This window comes from Callospermophilus lateralis, unplaced genomic scaffold, assembly GCF_048772815.1.
Source record: "Callospermophilus lateralis isolate mCalLat2 unplaced genomic scaffold, mCalLat2.hap1 Scaffold_1118, whole genome shotgun sequence".
Classification (NCBI taxonomy): Eukaryota; Metazoa; Chordata; class Mammalia; order Rodentia; family Sciuridae; genus Callospermophilus; species Callospermophilus lateralis.
Window position 1 is genome coordinate 187,967 of NW_027511439.1, and position 18,047 is coordinate 206,013.

At 42.6% G+C, this 18,047-nt stretch overlaps 1 protein-coding gene across 1 annotated transcript; it reads right to left on the minus strand.

Annotated features, from left to right (window-relative positions):
* Positions 1 to 1,326: 1,326 nt before the first annotated feature.
* Positions 1,327 to 2,271, minus strand: LOC143390376 (olfactory receptor 2T27-like). Its single transcript, XM_076842794.2, has one exon. It carries the CDS (start codon positions 2,269 to 2,271, stop codon positions 1,327 to 1,329), a length of 945 nt encoding a protein of 314 aa, XP_076698909.2.
* Positions 2,272 to 18,047: the final 15,776 nt, after the last annotated feature.

Consider the following 18,047-nt stretch of genomic DNA (forward strand, 5'->3'; position numbering starts at 1 on the left):
TTAGGGGTCAGACAGTATTTTTTGAGAGACAGAAGCCCATGCGGTGTGGATTTAGGCGGGAGAGGATTTGGGCAGAGAACGGAGTGGATTTGGGCAGAGAACGTGGATTCCCCCAGAGCGTGTTTGTAGACGGCCGGCGTGAGTTCGGGAATAAAGAATTGCTGTTTGAATCTACAAGCTGTGTGGAGACTCGTGATTTGTGCCCAGCAAAAGACTGCGGCACTAGTAGAGTAACTAGAAGAAGAAAAAAATTAAAAGAATACAAACAGGTAAAGAAGTACTCAAACTATCACTCTTTGCTGATGACATGATTCTATATCTAGAAGATCAAAATAATTCCACCAGAAATCCTCTAGAACTAATAAATGAATTCAGCAAACTAACACCATATAAAATCAACACCCATTAAATCAAATGCCTTCTTATACATTAGCAAAGAATCCACTGAAAGAGAAATTAGGAAAACTACTCCTTTCAAAATAGCCTCAAAAAATATAAAAATACCTGGGAATCAATCTAAAGAAAGAGGTGAATGATCTCTACAATGAAAACTTCAGAACACTAAAGAAAGAAAGTGAAGAAAATTTCAGAAGATGGAAAGATCTCCCATGCTCCTGGATAGGCAGAATTAATATTGTCAAAATGGTCATACTACCAAAAGCATTATGCAGATTTAAATCTATCACCCATCACCCATCTGACTCCTGAATGTGGCAGCATTGAGGGCAGGGCTGTGCCTTATTCCTCACTCTTCAGGTAAGAATTTCAAGGTTAACATAAACCACTCCACACACAATCTGTGATTACAAAAGTTCTCCCTAGAATTGGAGACGGGTATGTTTAATGAACAAAGGAATCTTTATGTCAAACATACACACATGGCCATCTAGCAACTCAATTGTTTTTAAAGGACTGTATATGACACTTATATGCATTCAATTAAAATAAAATATTCATTTTGAAGTTGACTTACTAATGAGACCTGTAAATTGCAGATCTTCTATCCCTGACTTACAGAGGGTGACTTTTCATAATAAGCTGCAAACACAGTTCTACTAATGCAGTCACATGCTTCTCTCTGACAACATGGTTGGAACCAGAGCCTCCCTGTCTTCCTGACAGCTGGGTAGTGCCACCGTCATCACACTGGCCAAGCTGTAGTTTCTGCAGAGAAGCCCAGCATCCCTTTGGTGCCACACCTGACACTTCAGAATATTCAGTGGCCCCTCACCTGCACCCCTGACTCTGAGCATCTCTACTGGAGGCAGTCTAATGTTTGGTCAATGCTCACGTTTGGTCAATACTCAAGAAGCCCAGTCCTCACAGTCACGTTTTCCCACATGCTGAACACTTCCATAGAGTTTTTCTCAGGGCTCCCACGACATCCTTATTTCGAAGACTATAGATCAAGGGGTTGAGCATTGGTGTCACAATGGTGTAGAAGACAGACACAACTTTATCTTGGCCTGGAGTATGGGAAGAGATTGGCCTCATGTACATGAAAATGATGGCGCCATAGTATAGGCTGACCACCACCAAGTGAGAGGAGCAGGCGGAGAAAGCTTTCTTCCTCCCCTCGGCAGAAGCCATGTGGATGATGGTGACCAGGATGAGTATGTAGGAGGCAAGGATGACGGAGAATGGAATGAGAAGCAGAATAGTGGTACTGATCAACACCCCTGTCTCATATGCCAAGGTGTCCTCACAAGAGAGCTGCAGGACACCAGGGAGTTCACAGTAAAAATGATGGATTTCTCTGGGTCCACAGAAAGGGAACTTCATGGTGTAGACAGTGTGTACCAAGGCATTGAAAGCACCACTCACCCATGAGCTCAGTGCCATCTGCCTGCAGAGGGTCCAGTTCATGTGCAGCAAGCAGTGGAGAGGCTTACAGATGGCCACATATCGGTCATAGGACATGAGTCCCAAAAGGATGCACTCAGTTCCACCCAAGGCCAATCCCAGGAAGATTTGTGTCCCACAGCCAGACACAGAGATGGCAGTCTTGTGCAGAAGGAAGTCAGACATCATCTTGGGGACAATTGCAATTGTGAACAGGATGTCAATGAGAGAGAGCTGCCACAGGAAAAAGTACATAGGAGTGTGCAGAAGGGGGTCCACCAGCATCAGCAGGATGAGGAGGCTGTTTCCTGTCAGAGTGACGAAGAACATGATGGAGATGAGCACGAAGACACAAAAGTGAGCTGGTGTGTGCTGAAGCAGTCCCAGAAGAAAAAACTCGGCCACAGTGTGGTTCTCCAAACTTGTCATGCTTGGAAGCTCCACCAAGGTCATAGAAAATGCACCCAAGTATAAATACTATTGTATGGTAAAGTTGGACTATTTGGAAATCGTCATATTATGTGTGACAGTTTCAGAAAAAAATGGTGACTCCTGCAGGTGTAGGTTCATCCAATTATACTTGTCTAGTTTACTAAATGCTCTATCAGGTGAAGGCTTCAGTTGAGTTTTCCATCTTTTGCTGTATTTTGAGCAAGGGCTTCTCATCCAGGGAAGCTGAATGGAGGGGAGTCTGTCTGTGTCTCACCAGCACCTTGGGTGCAGACTGGCCAGTGAGTCACAGCTGCTCCCATTGATTCCCTGAGCTCCCCCACTGCAGGATCCCCTCTGCATCATGACTGTGATGTCTGGAAGGAAGCAAAGTTCTGTAAGTGTTCTGGGCATGAAGACAGCACTTTAGACCTGAGTACAGGTGAGATCCCTGTTGGTTCATGGACCAATCTAATGCTCCTAGCCTGATTTTTTTGCAGATGTTTTCCTCACTGCTGGTAACTTACAGCATTTACACAGTCTCACTCACCTGAGGGACTGTTCACCCACCTTTAAGAACAAAGGAGGACATGGAGAATGTTCCGGCAGGTGTTTGCTCTTGGTGTTGAAGACAGGGCTGTCTCCATATGCGTGTTGACCCTGGACACCTGTCTTCTGTGGTCTCACATAGCGATGTGCACTTCTGCCTCAAAGGGAAGGCTGTGCTTAGACTGGCAGAGCTGCTCACTGCAGAAGCCCAAGCTCCTCAGCCTTGGGAGCACACCCCTTCAAGAGGGGCCTGCAGCCTTCCCTTGCAGATAAGTCAGACCTTCTCTTTACAGTAAGCCAAAAGGCTTTATCAAACTGGTGAAGTTTTTATTAGGTCAGTCCACCTTTAAATACCATTGGATACCGTTTACATTACTTTGTGAAGTAATAAATCTGTCTTCCAATAAGCTGTGCACCTAAATTCAAAAACTTCTCTTCTTGTTGTTTATACTCTGGGAAGTGTGGGAGATGCTAGTGAGGACTAAGTGGCAAATATATTCTCATGAAGAATTTTAGCAGTGGGTTCCATAACCCAAGTGCATTTGTTTTAAAATATTTGATGAATAGCAGATGATCAGAACAGACACACCCTTCAACAATAGGGAAATCAATGGGTACCTATTATAATGATAGGTCTCATACACATAAAGTAGAAAAATAAAAAAGAATGGCAACAGGATTTACAAAGAGTAAGAAAAACAGCCAAATATCTGGACATTAATAAAATGGTGGGATGCTCTGTTGCCATCCATCTAAATGCTTTTTTCTTAGTGGAGATTACAGTTTCCAATTAATCAGATTACAAAAGAAAAGTGTTAATGTGAAGCAAGTACCAGTCATGAGTCTCCTGCATAGGATAAATGCCTTGGCATAGATGTACCTCTCAGACATCTTCCCGTCTGCCCATGGGCTGTCCTGGTCTCTCATTGCACCCAAAAGCCTCTGAATCCTCCCAGCTGAAGCCAACCTCATCCCCCACCTGCCCACCACTGCCCGACTGCTGATGAGGTTGCAGTCACTATCAAGCTCTTCCTGAGTTGTGCTGCATTATTATACTTCACGTTCTGATGGATGCCGCATGTATTTTTAGAGTTCTGGTTTCTACAACAGCATATGCTCACTAAACAGAGAATCTTTACATTTTATTCACTCATACAGATTAGACAGGATTAAATACATTTTAAATTGTACTTTGGTGAAGTATAGAAATTGAGTCAGCTTTACTTGTAAGTTTTTTCTGCTACTTATATATCTTGGAATGACTATTTATATGTCTATATGACTAGTTATATGTCTTGGAATGAAATATTTAATACAATCTAAGTCTCAGTTTTACCATCAAAAAATTGAGATTGTTTTTAACGTAGCTCAAAATTTTCCACACCTGAAGCATGTTAGAAAATATATACACTTTTAAATTGTAAAATAATGGTTGTATTGATGTTATTGAATTATCTTCATAACACTTCTTTTTTCCTGAGATCAAAGTCTGTTCTTCGATTGTGATTAATTAACAAAGCCATGTGCAGCTGTCCCATATTTTAGATTTCCCACCACCACCACTGTCCTCTCTGTGCCTCATGGGGACTCTGAGGAAATCTCCACTCTGCACTGGCCAGGGATGTCTGCATGGTCACTGAGGGGCAGGCTGTACAGCACATAGGGTCATTACAAAGCCGGGTTTTCTGCTGAACGCGACTCACACCTGAAATCTCACTGTCAGTTGTGGCCTCTGATTTGCAGTGAATTTGTGTTCTAGAACTGCACTTAGCAACAAAATGAGATTATTATCTCTAGCTGGAAAGAAAAATCAATTTACGCATAAAGTTTTGAGGGCAGTAGCTGGGATAATGTTCCAACAGACACCATGCTCTTTGTATCCACCGTCATCACCCTTTCCTATTGTTTGGACCAATTTTTGGAACTCATTTATTTATTTCTTTTCAATTTCACTGTCATGTCTACCCGTCTTTCACTCTCTGCTTTCTTCCTCTTTCTATTTACAAAAGTGCCAGATTTAATTTCAAAGTTCATATAGAATTTTTTTAAGTTAGCAAATTAATCTTTATTAACTTGAAAGGAAATGATCTTTAAGTTGCCTGCTCACATGGTATGAGAAAATTCCTTATGATAATGAGAAAGCTTGAAGATATATTAATTGATCTAAATAATACCTGAGCCGCATAACTTAACTTGTATGTTGAATGATGAATTATGGGTATAGGTGAGCATGTAGGAAAGTATCAGAGAGACACAGTGAAATCAAAGGAAGAATTTAAAAGATTTAATTTCAAAAAGGATGGGACAGGCTGGACGCAATGGCACATGCTTGTAATCCCAGCAGTTTGAGAGGCTGAGGCAGGAGGATCACAAGTTCAAAGCCAGCCTTAGCAAAAGTGAGGTGATAAGAACTCAGTGAGACCCGTTCTTTTAATAAAGTATAAAATTGGGCTGGGAATATGGCTCAGTGGTCAAGTGTCCCTGAGTTCAATCCCTAGTACCCCCAAAAAAATACATAAATAAAAAATAGGACATAGAAAGAAAACAATTAAGCAAAATGTAAGTGTGTTAATGGAAGACACCTAAGATTGGTTGTTTTCCCCAGGTGTGTAAATAGAGGAATGCACATGTGATTACACAACAATTTGGCACTGTGTTAATGCAATTTAAATAATTTTTGTAGCCCTTACAGATGAAGTCAATTAGGAAGATTTTTTCTCGATGAAACACAACCATCCTCATTGTGAGATTTTACAAACAGAAGATCCTAAGCACCGAGCTATTGCACAGTGATGAGTTTCACGTTGCTCGCTTAGAAAGGTCCATTTTATAGGTACTCACTTTTCTGCTAGTAAGTAGTTGATTCAAAATAATTAGGAAATGAACTGAATATGACCTTCCAGCTGGCTTGGGCAGGAGTGCATGACCAAGTGAAGGGATGGCTCTGAGCATGGAGTGTCTTCCTTGTGCAGCTGTCCTCACTGACTCCAGAAACAAACATGTAGCCAAATAATGCCATCCCAGGGTGTGTACATGAGCATTTTGTTCTCCCTGATGACTGCATCATCTTGAATGATCTCAAGTGAGAATTATACCCCAGGGAATGCTGTGTGCATGAACAGAGACAACTGTGGAACACTTCTAATTGCCTCGCCACTCTCATATCCCGGGAGAGGGAGTCTCAGGATCTAACCCATTTTGTGTGAAGCAAACAAGTACAATATGTTACAGACATCCACACAATCCCATGTGGTGTGTTTTCATGGAACTCACAGCCACTCCCACTAGTGCAAGTAGCTAACAACAGGGACATATGCACAGTTACTGTGCTATCAGCAAATCTAAAACAACTCTCACAATGATACAACATCACCTCTGGTACCATTGTGATTGTCATATACATTGTATTTAACAACTGGAATATGAAAGAAGCCCACTATAGAATTTGAAAAATGGGCTTGATCTGCATTATCCTATATACTTTTTTAAATGGCATTTGCTTATGAAGGGAGCAATTTGTTTGTGCTGTGGAGAAGCCTGCATTCTGAATTCTGCTGATCACACCTCCGTGTGCTCCCCAGCAAGGTGCACTAACCCCATGGTGCCTAGGAATTACCCAAACAGAAGGAGAGGGAAATGCACACATGTGCTGGTGTCCACATACAGTAAAGTACTGCCCTACCTGAGAGTGTATTTCTCAGATAAGAGAGACACAAGGAAGCCCAAGGAGCAGAATGCAGGACCTGGACTTGGTGTTTGTAAATTTAGAAAGATGAATTACTAGAAGTTAGACAGCATGTTGTTAACAGGCACACCATGTCCACTAGAGAGCCAAATGAGATAGGAGAAGAAGAAATTAATATGCTCCAACTCACACCCAACCCCCAAATAAATCCCATTTATACTAAGTACAATAGCTTACATGGTGAAATTAAACAAAAACTAGGAAAAAAATCAATTTTTTGTTTTATATTCTTATTTTTCATAAGGAGAAAGGATACCTTTCTTAACACTACACCAAGAGGAAACAGGTAAATTATTTAAATTCATATTCCAGCCTAGATATATAGATGATTTATGAAACTATATACTTTCTAAAAGAAATAGAGAAATAATCTTCTTGAAACACATGAGAATAAACACACAATTATATACTAATTAAATGTTCTTTAAAATTTAAGATGAAAATGCTAACCATCTTTGTTTAATCATTCTATATTATGCACATGCATTGAATCATCCCACTGTATCCATAGTATGTGCAATTGAAATAATAATGAATAATAAAAATTAAAAGAAATTCAAAATGTATATGGCAAAAATATGTATTCAAAAATTGATATGAAAGTACTCAAAAAGTATAAATTAATAAATCTGCACAATTGCAAGAAATCCCAAAAGAGGCACAATGTGTAATGATCAATTGAGGGAAATTCATTTAATCTCACCAATTATTAAATTTAAAATGACAATAAAATACTATCACTTGTCAAATGCTTTAGTGAATATCTGAAGATGTGACATCCCTCCTCTGTGGCCGAAGCATCCTGGAACACTGATTAGGCTTTCTAGTGATATAGTTTCAATTTGCAAATAACATTAGCACATCAAGCAACATTGACACTGCTGTGTCCATCCCAGCAGGGTGCCCAATAACCAAGAAATAGAAGCAACCTCAGTGTCTATCAGTTGAAGAATGGAGAGAGGAAATGTGTTCAGACACACAAAAGACACACCATCAGCCATAGACACATGTGATTCTGTTATTCGTGACATCACAGATGGAACTGAAGATCACTGTGTCACATGAAATAAGATGGGAACAGAAAAATAAGGGTCCATGCTCTCACTCAGATGTGGGAAAATAATTATCTCATAGGCAAGTGGGAGAGTGGTCACAGGAGGTGGGGCATAGGGAGGTAAGGAGAGATGGGGAAAGTAGATCACTGGTGACTAAGTTATAGTTACAGGAGAAGGAATTCTGGTGTGCTATTGCACAGTAGGGTGACAACAGGTGACGATGATGCACTGCACATTTCAGAAAATTAGAACAAAGGATTTAGAAAGTACTCATCATAAAGAAGTGAGAAATGCTTGAAGAGATAGACATGTTCTGGCTGATTTAAAGATTTCACAATGTAGTCATGTTGAAATACCGCATGCAACCCCATTAGTATGCACAGTGTGTGTGGTTTTATGTATCAGTTAAAACTAAATTTAACTAAATGTAAATTCCAGAGAACTATAGGAAACTGTGTTAGCCTTTCATCACTGTGACCAAAACACCTAACAAAAACTACTTAGATGAGGAAAAAATTATTGTGGCTCATAGTTTCAAAGGATTTAGTCCATGGTCCGCTGGCTCCAAGGCGAAGTTCTGTAGCAGAAGGGCACAGTGGAGGAAAGCTGCTCAGCTCATGGCAGCCAGGAAGCAGAGGAGGGGGGGAGAGAGGGAGGGAATGAGAGAGAGAGAGAGAGAGAGAGAGAGATGGGGGAGGTCCAGGAACAGAACAGTCCCCAAGGGCTCTGCTTCCTCCTTCCTCTCCCTTCCCCTCCACCTGCCTGTGTCCACTCAAGCCACTAGACCATCACTCCTCACTCATCTCACTCATGGTTCTTTTCTGAAAATAGCAAGTGAAAGAGCAATATTTCAAACTTTTCTGGGATTTTATATCTCATGCGTTACATCTTTTGCCTTATAAGGCTAAAACAGGCTGCAGAATAATATAATTACCCTGGTAATCACCACATTACACACCTCCCTAGGTTCTCAGACTTCCTTGAGTCTTCGATATTAGTTTACTCCACCAAAACATGGAAATAGTTTTTAAACTCTATTGTTTGTAATTTATAGTGCATCATTAGAGAATTAGTTTTTGTCATTAGTATGAATGACCTCATAGATATTTTTAAAAAAGAAAAATAAGCTAATGTGCTTAAAGATTAAATTTAATAAGATGATATTGTATAAAGGAATGTTGTTTAATGACTAGATTTTAACTCTTTATTTCACAAAAATAACAATGTGATGACAGATATTTGTAACCATAGGTGATGATGGGAATCAATCTGCCCCACTGCTGTAGCCACTTCACTGTCAATATGCACCCCATATTATCATGTTATAAACCTCAAATACACACAACTGTAGTTATTGTAGAGAACTCGGAGAAGGGTCATTCTTTGCTTGTCCCTCAGGGACAGGGCAGATTCTGGCAGAGGGAAACTGGGCTGGTGCCTCAGCAGCAGCAATATGTGGCGGTGCCAGCTCTCTCTCTCTCTCTCCCTCTGAATCCCCAGGGATGTTACTGTGAAGTTTGAAGAAGCCCTTCAGGGACATAGACCATCACAGCACATGAGGAACCCAGGATAAAGGGGGATGGAGGCTGTGTTTCCCAGTCCTCCTGGCTCCTGGACTGAGATCGTCCAGCACACAGCCAATCCCACACAATTGGCTTCAAGGGTGCAGAGTGGTCCTGTCCCACATGGGTGGTACTGAGCCCACTCAGGTTCTGTGGAATTGAAAGAGAGATGGAGAAGACATGCCTTAGAGCCACTACAGCAACACAGTGATGAAATAGAGGAGAGACAGTAGTTTATCAGAGACATTTGTGTTGGAAGAGTGTGTAGCAGATGGTGCTTTGTGAGGATTGGGCAGTATTGAGCGGTCGAGCTGGTGGGCTGGTTTCTGGCTTGACCTACTGCACCTGGTGGAAACCTTCACTGTTCAGAGAGCTCACTCAGGCAGGTCCATGTCAGACCTGGTGGAGATGATGTCTCTGTGACACCTGATCACAGATTCCCATCAAGGGCAGTGACAACAACTAGCAGATGACAGATGGTCACCAGGCAGTGATCTGAAAATTCAGAGGGGCAAACTCAAGCAGTGGTTGGTATAAAGTGGGCCTGTGGGTTCAGGTGGTTGGCTTCACCGGAGGAGCGTGGCCTTACCCTCTCCCCACCGAACCTGCACATATGGGAAGCCACAGCAAGCATTCTCACCCAGGTGCCCCTGCTCCTCAGAGCTCAGGGACCACTTTGACCCATCAGTGAGCACAAAACGCAATTCTGCTGCATGTTGGTTGGCTCAGTCACATTCTCTTATATCTTGTATCACTCCCTAAGGGTTTCTTTGAAGCAGATGGAAGCTATGGTGACAGGGTAGTGGCATTAACAAGGACACAGTAATAACAGAGACAGTGATGATGAGTACAAACCCTGAGCACATCCTGTGGCACACTGTGCTCCTTACCCAACTCTCCCATTATTTAATATGCCTTGTTTAACCTTCAAAGCAAAATTGTAACTCACTGCATTTGTTAGAAATTTATTGCAGATGTAATTTCATTGGCGATTGTGCACAAAAAAGGCCCCCCCAAATTGAATTTTTGCTGAAACTATATACGATTAAGTTTTCTTCTTTATTTTTTTTCACAGGAAAATCCATCACCATTTTTCCATAATTACTTGTGCCTAGGGCGTGCTCCTACCTAGATGAGGTGGGGGAATCACGTCTTTCTGTAGTCATTCTTCACAAGACCTCTGGTAACACAACAGGAATCACATCATCCACCTTTATATTGATTCAGCATCTGACTTCTGCCTCTCCCATGAAAGTTCAGTGTCATTTGATGACATTGATGGGTTGTGAATAACAACCACCTATTTTCAACCAGCTGGTCACTAACCTGCAAAGTCCCCTATCTCAAATTTTTGATATATGTTATAATTATTTGGTGCAGACTTGTTTCACAGAGTGGGCCTGCACTTGATCCGCTCCTGGGTCATGCTTAGCTTGCTCAATTGGCCTTTGGGTCTATGTTGGTTCTCAAAGTGTCAATTAATTTCACGTAATGAACTGAAGTTCTCTCTTTGGTCAGCTCTCTCACCTTCTCAAGGAGGCCTACCCTGCATAGGCTTCTTAAAATCCCAATGCTCCCCCTGGACCCGGACTCCTCTGGTCTCCTTACTGTTCTGCTGTGTGGGGTTTGCAGTCCACCTTCACCTTCTATTCATTAAATGAACAGGTCAATTCCACTCACCACTCATTGTTGTTGCTCCACCAGGGTTAGCCTCATGATGGACACTGCACAGGACAGAGCTGGCCTTCAACAGTTGCTCAATCATGCGTGTTGAGCTCATGACTAACATACATGGGCCATGCTAGAGAGACCATTCTGCCATAAGCCCAAGATGTGAGAGTCCTCCCTCAAGGGCATGCGCCACAGCAGTCCATGAACAAATGAGTAAATACACAAATAGACACATAAATATTATGACAATGAAACTTCATTTTAAATGAATTTTTAAGTGGATAAAACTTATAGCAGATGAAATATAGGATGATTTTAAATGTTGTCCTTGTTGATATGTAAGAAATGAAAGCTATATGTAGTCAAAATCAACAATGTATCTTTGCAAATATATTTTACTTTTCTCTGTTTTCTTAACATGTAGAATTTGAATCATAACTTTTTTATTCTACATATGAGAAATCTTAGGTGTTAATGTTATTTATTTATACTTGGAAGGTGGTTACTTGTATCCTTACTTCATACTTATTTGAATGTTCTGTATATATGCTCTCTCCCTCAATAAGGAGATCATATATATATATATATATATATATATATATATATATATATATATATATAAACATGCATACACATGTTTATAAATAAATAAATGTACAGATACACTAATCTAAGTTTCCATCTTTCAACACATAGCCTAGTCAACAAAATTAGGAACAACAAAATATTGATCAACTCATTGACGATTGCTATTGAGTTTAAATATAATAAATTTTGATCTTTCCACATGTGAAAATTAAGTCTCTAAGAGTATATAAATGATTTAGACTTTCATATATTTTATTTATTTATTTATTTAGTAAATGCTGTTTCTTTATCATGCACTAAATCAATTCTTAACCTTATTTCTAATTCCCTGGACAGAATGGCAGCATTTTGCTGTGGTCCTGAGTCAAGAAGACCAGCACTGAGTGAGGTTTGTGACCCTGCCTATGCCCCTGTCCTGGCTGTTCCAAAGGCTCTGACCCACAGTTCAGAAGCCTTGATGACACACTCAGGTGGAGACTTCAGGCAATGTGCCTCATGTGAGCTGGTTGGTCACAAACATTTCCCAAACCAGTGAAAATTACTCACAACTCAAACTGAGCAATACTGTGTCTATGGAAGCGTATTTTCCCTCTGGTTTTGCTTTTCCAATTATCCACTTTATTGAAGTCACCCCCTGACCATTTACTACTGAGATCCCTGTGTTTAGCAGACCCCATGCCCATTGCAGGTGCCATTAAAGACTTACCACAGACAGAATTTTTAAATGAACTACAACATCAAATGTTTTCAATTGCTCCTAAGTTCTTCCTCCTGTGTATTTCTGACTTGACTGTGTTCCTGTGATGTTCACTGCATCTACACAGCCATCCACATTTTCCCTGCAGCTCTGGGAAGCCAACATCGCTCACTCCTGTCTCCCTCAGTGTCCTGCTTCTATCTCCAGGGGCAACTTCTATGAGGCACCTAGAATTTCCACAGGCACATTTCACGACTCTTCCCACCAAGTCACCCCAGGTCAGGAGCATACTCCTAAGATGCCAGGATTATTAATGAAATTATACCTTCTGTGCCATTCAGTGGCATCTGGATTGACATGCAGAGCTACACCTGAATCCAAAGATGAGTGCTCTAACAGCAAGCTAGTTAATGTGTGAGGAGGTTGAAAGAACCTGGTACACACCCGGCAGCTTCTACCCTGGACATACAACACTTTCCCAGGGTGAAGTCTGTTTCCCAACTCGCTCCACAAATCCTTGTTAATGTTGGAGAGACACGCAACACAGACTTCCTACCCACCTCTCCTCTGTAACCTTGGAAACTGGCCCCAAAATATGTTCTCCACATGAGTTTCAAACTTTAATTTTTTCATGAATTTTATGTATGGATGGATACATATAAATGGGAAGGGAAAATCTACTACCTCTCATGACAGTTGGCTGCTCTTAAAGTTTCTATTAAATTGTAATTTGGGGAATCTTCAACCAAGCATAATTCTAGTATCTTTTACTCAAAATCCTTAGCACTCACCATTTCATGAGATAGAAATTTAAAATAGTATGTTATAAAGAAAACTGAATTAATTAGCTGCCTCTAGTTTTGCCACATACACATACAGTTTCGTCCTAATGCAGACATTTCTTCTGGAACTCACTTTTAAGTACACACACACTCTGCTCCATCACATTCCCTCACTCCTCCTAAGTCCTGGTCTGCAGGCTTTTCACTGTGTCTGAGAATTTGGGTGATGGATCTGACTTACCTGCCTCCCTTCCATGCCTGGCTGCTTTCTACAGCACACACCCTCACCCAGCACTCTCAGAGACTTCAGCGTCTTCAGTTCTCCCATTCAGTGGTAAAATCCCTCTATACGTGGACCTCATGCTCAGCAAACAGATCAGTGCCCCGGAACCAGGCAGGCCTGGCAGGATGGATGCCCGGTGCACTGGTGAGGCATTGTGATGGGTGTGCACTCTGCTGCAGGCTCACCCCGGATGCCTGAGTCCCACATGTGCACTTGCAGGGCCGCCTCCACCTCCCTGGACCTCACCAGGTAAACACCACAGGCAGCATTTCTCACTTAGCCTCCTCTGCTCACTGGGGCATCAGTCACCCTCACCCCAATGGCCCTGAGCCCTGGCTTGTGCAAAGAGACACGTCCAAGGGAGTGGCTGAGGGCACCAGAGCTGCCTGGACTTGGCACTCCTTCAGATGGGATGGATTTGGCAAGCGCACTGCACAAGAGTTATTTGGAACCTGCAAACAGAAGCACAGAAGACAGGTCTTAATGGGAGCCCTATGGCAAGCGGCCTCAGGGAGAAAACAGTGGTCTTTTCATAGGTCAGCAGAAGGAGCCAGTCCCCATGGCATGGCCTGGGAAGGAGGGGGCAGGAGCAGGCCTAAGTATCATGGTGACAGTGGTGGACACCTAGGGCAGCCCTGGCACTCCAGGGGGAGCAGTGGCGAGGCTGGCTCTCAGGGGAGAAGGGATGGACTGTTTTGCCATCAATTAATCATGTAGAATTAAATTTATGATAATGATGATAACAACAACAAAAAAATCAAGAAAAAACAGTTTTTAAAAGGAACAATAAAGTTTTCCTGAGCCTCTGCACCCTTCGCTGTTCACTCAGCATATTTTATTCCTGCTCTGCTTAGAGTCCTCTGCAACTTCCATCACCTGACATGGACAACTACTGAGCCACATTCAAGAGAAGGAAAGGTGGTGAAGACTGGAACCAGATCCAGACAAGATTAGCAGAAGAGGAGAAAAGAATAAAAACAGCAATCAATGTAGGTGGTATTTTAAACCACAGCCTTGGGATAATTTTCAAATTCACTAGCTTTGTCTTTGACCATCACACAAATATGTGTGAAAGATAGGTCTACTAAAAATGCATAGCCAAAATTATTTTCTTGACAAATTCAACAATTTGTTTAAAGGTGTCGAATTTATTCCTTATTAATTATTCCGAGTATGTAATCATTTGTTAAACAAAGATTGTTCTAAAACACCCAAGTCCCAATTTTAAAAAGGTCTTAGATTTTCAGTGGAATCTGCCCTGCAATGGAAGACCAGTAGTTTATAAAAAATCATAATTAAAAGAAATAAAGTTACAGTTTCTAGCAAAACAGAGGAGTTGGAAGAGAAATATCACACACATACACACACACACACACACACACACACACACTAATTAAATTGGACAATAAATTACAAGATATGTTAGAAAATTCCTAACACATGACTTTTATTTTTAAAACTCCCAGTAGTGTTCTGAGTGCCCTATACTTTCTATTATGGGATCAATGGCTGTGTTTGGATTTGAAATATCTACAGACTTTTTTTTTCCCAAAAACTGAAATAATTCAAAACACAAAAAGGAACATAAGCACATAGACAATCTGCTGATGACAAGTCCTCAGGGCCCTTCGTCACCAGGAAAATTCAAATGAAAAGCCAAGTGCTCACAAGAATCTGCCCAAATGGAAAAGTTTCCATAATACTGGGAGCAGTTGGGATCCGTGTTCATTGCTGGCTGAAGTCAGCAGACGCTCTGAAAAGCGGCTGAGTAAGTCACCACCATCGACAAGAGGAGCAGAGGCACATGACACATAGAGAGGCTGGCTGCAGCTAGGTCACAGCTGCTCGCACTGCACACTGCCTAGATGCCTCTCCGCTAAGCGATGGGCGGAGGAACACGAAGGCGCCAGCCAGGGAGGACCACTGGCAGGAAAACAGCAGACCCACAGACAGTGCAACACGGGACTCTGACAAGCGTCCTGACCTTGGAGGGAAACACCCAGGCACAGACAGCGCCTGCGGCCACTTGGCCACGCCCAGGGCCAGGGTAACCTTGCAGCTGCGCAGCCTCGTGGGACCGGCAGGGGCGCCGTCCTGCAGCGCTGCAGCTCCAGACGCGCTGGCTGGGGGCTCTCCTCTCAGGAGCTCAAACTCCAAGCTTCCTTTAGTTTCCAAGCTTCCATTAGCACGAGGGTTGGGGCGAGGCTCTGCTGTCCAAGAGGAAGCGCTTTACAGGTTCTGCGGTTGGCCGTGGCTGGGGGAGGGGAAGGGACACTAAGGAAGAGCTACCGCAGCTGACGCCTTCGGGGCAGTGAAGGGTGCTATCCAGGCCCATGTCTCCTCCAGGATGGCACAGCCTCTCTGCCTCTTTCCCTTGCTGAGGCCCAGGTCCTGTCCCAAGGGATGCTCTGCCTTCCTGCTTCAGTGGGCCATGTTGCTCGAGGTGGGTGTGAGCTGCGAGGGCAGAGACTTGTGGAAACCTCTGAAGAGGATGCCTGCAGTCTAAACACCCAACTGTGGAAATCATACACTGACGGGCAGCAAAGTACCTCAATCCTCAAAGTCACTAGACACTTAGTTCATTATTTAAAAAGGAAACCACTGTGGTGCATAACATAGAAATGTTACTGACATTTTAATTGACAGAGTTTTAACAATCCACAGTTTGACCTGCTGAAGACAGCTCAGTAAACAAACTCAAAGTGTGGACCTTCACGCATGATCCAGAGTAAAGCAGAAAAAATATATTTATATCTATATCTATGTATATATGAAAGTTAAATACCTTCTCCCTAAGAAATACCAAGGTCTTTGTACAGGGCTTCCTGTTTGGGCAAGTAGATAACCTTTTAGTCATTATTTGTGTGGGCTCATTCTCATCCAGCAAAAAGATTCTCAAAATAAGGTAGAGGAGAGTATGGCTGCGGAGTAACTAATCAAGACCTCCTCCAGAGACCAAGCAGGAAGCAGGTCTGATTTTAGTGTGCAGTTACCATGCATACATACTCAGGCAGTAGCTAAGCAGATTACAGGCAGCCACCAATGCAATTTCTGCTATCTGTACTTGCAGCGACCAATTGGGGAATGGGCGGTGGAGCAAGCACAGGGACTGCAACACATGGTCTCTCAGCCAGGGCTGTGCTTATGGGGTAAGTGGTTTGCCGGTCACACACCCACCACAGGGGAGTGGCCTGCCACCCAGATGCCCTTAAAGTATGCCATGTATGCAGTACTCCAGGCACTTGTCCCCACATCTCCCCCCTCTGACTCTGCTGCAAGGACCTCAGCCAGCATTGCTGTTTTTTGTTTGGTGGCCTTTACATGGTTACATAAACCTCACAACACAAGAAAAAATTATCACTATTATAATCAGTAAAGCCAGGGTAATAGCATTATAAAGATTAATTTGCCTATCAGGTTTTTCCAGTGTTCAGTCAATCCCTGGAAGAAAGAGGAGTTTGTCAAGATAGACATCTTAGTCTCACTGATTTTGACAATTGCCTTAGTAAGGTTATGCATAGTCATAACATAGTTAGCATCCCAAGTGCTCTGAATATGCAGAGAAAAACTGGAGAAGTGTAAGTTTACGTTTTCAGACACAGCATATTGGGTGACACAAATACGATGAAACTCAGGGTCACAATGAGCCTCTGCAACAAAACAGAATATCTAGTTGTTCCTAGTGAGGTCTAGTTCTTGCTGATGACTAAAACAGTGGCTCAGGATAGTTTATTTAAGTCACTTTGAATGGCAAAGGCTTCTGCCATGGCAGTGGACACATTCATCTCAGTCTGAGCAGCCTGGATACTCTGAGAGAGGGAAGCAGTGACAGTGGCTGTGGCTGCGATGGCAGCTACAAGGGCAGTAACCCCAGAAGTAATGAGGCTAATTGCACACCTTGTCTGGTGCAGGATCTCATTCAGAAGTTTCTTCATCTCCATGTCCCGTGGACTCCTCCACTCTCTGGACAGGGTCACTGGAAGACAGATTGCTGGGGGCACTCTGAGGATAATTATAGGTTTAGCTTTCACTGCAGGGTTTAGACAATTTGTGAGCCAGCAGGATGTATTGACTGCACAAGGGATCTCTGTATGAGTGATGTTTATGCCATCAGTATCATTGATTATTAGCATGGCAAAGGGTGGTGTCACACAAGCTTGTGCATAGTGGGTATGGGTATGATTTGGCACAAAGGCAAGTCCATGGTCAGGGTCTGGACTCAGTATAAATCCATTCATCCAGCCAGCTGTTGCAGCTAGTAATATTGGCGTGATATCCATCATGCCATACTGATTTCCTGCCTACTGGTTGGTAATGGCTTATCCCGTGTAGCAGTTACTGCAGTGGCCCATATGGTATTGGGGCACATCAGTTACATTCCAGGGAGCTGTGCCCACCCAGGTACATAGATGTTGGTCTTCCCCAGAGAAATTCCTCTTATCAAGGAGATAAGGTGTGGCAGTGACACCTTGATTCCATCGGATGCTATCATTATCTGAGGGGAGCTTTCCAAAGCATTGTTGAGCATGTTGGCAGCAAGGGTTTCTTGAATTTGGCATGGGGGAGTCTATGACTATAGGTAGCATTAACTATAACTTCAAGATCAGTGAGAGACAGCCCAACATGTGACTTATTATAGTTATCTACAATAGTTTCATTGGCAAGAGCAAAACAGAGGGGACATTATCTAATTCAGAGAAACAAATTGGCAGAGTAGGTATGGAAATGGTGGTATTCCAGGGTACAGTTACCTCCTGGATGGATAACTCAGGATCAGTAAGGTTAGACTTATTGGAAAAGAGCTTGGATAGGGCTCCTTCCCAATTGGCCACAGATAAAGGTGG

Bases quoted from the DNA above. Each gene is read 5' to 3' on its own strand.
- LOC143390376 (XM_076842794.2), bottom strand. From the start codon at position 2,271: ATGACAAGTTTGGAGAACCACACTGTGGCCGAGTTTTTTCTTCTGGGA.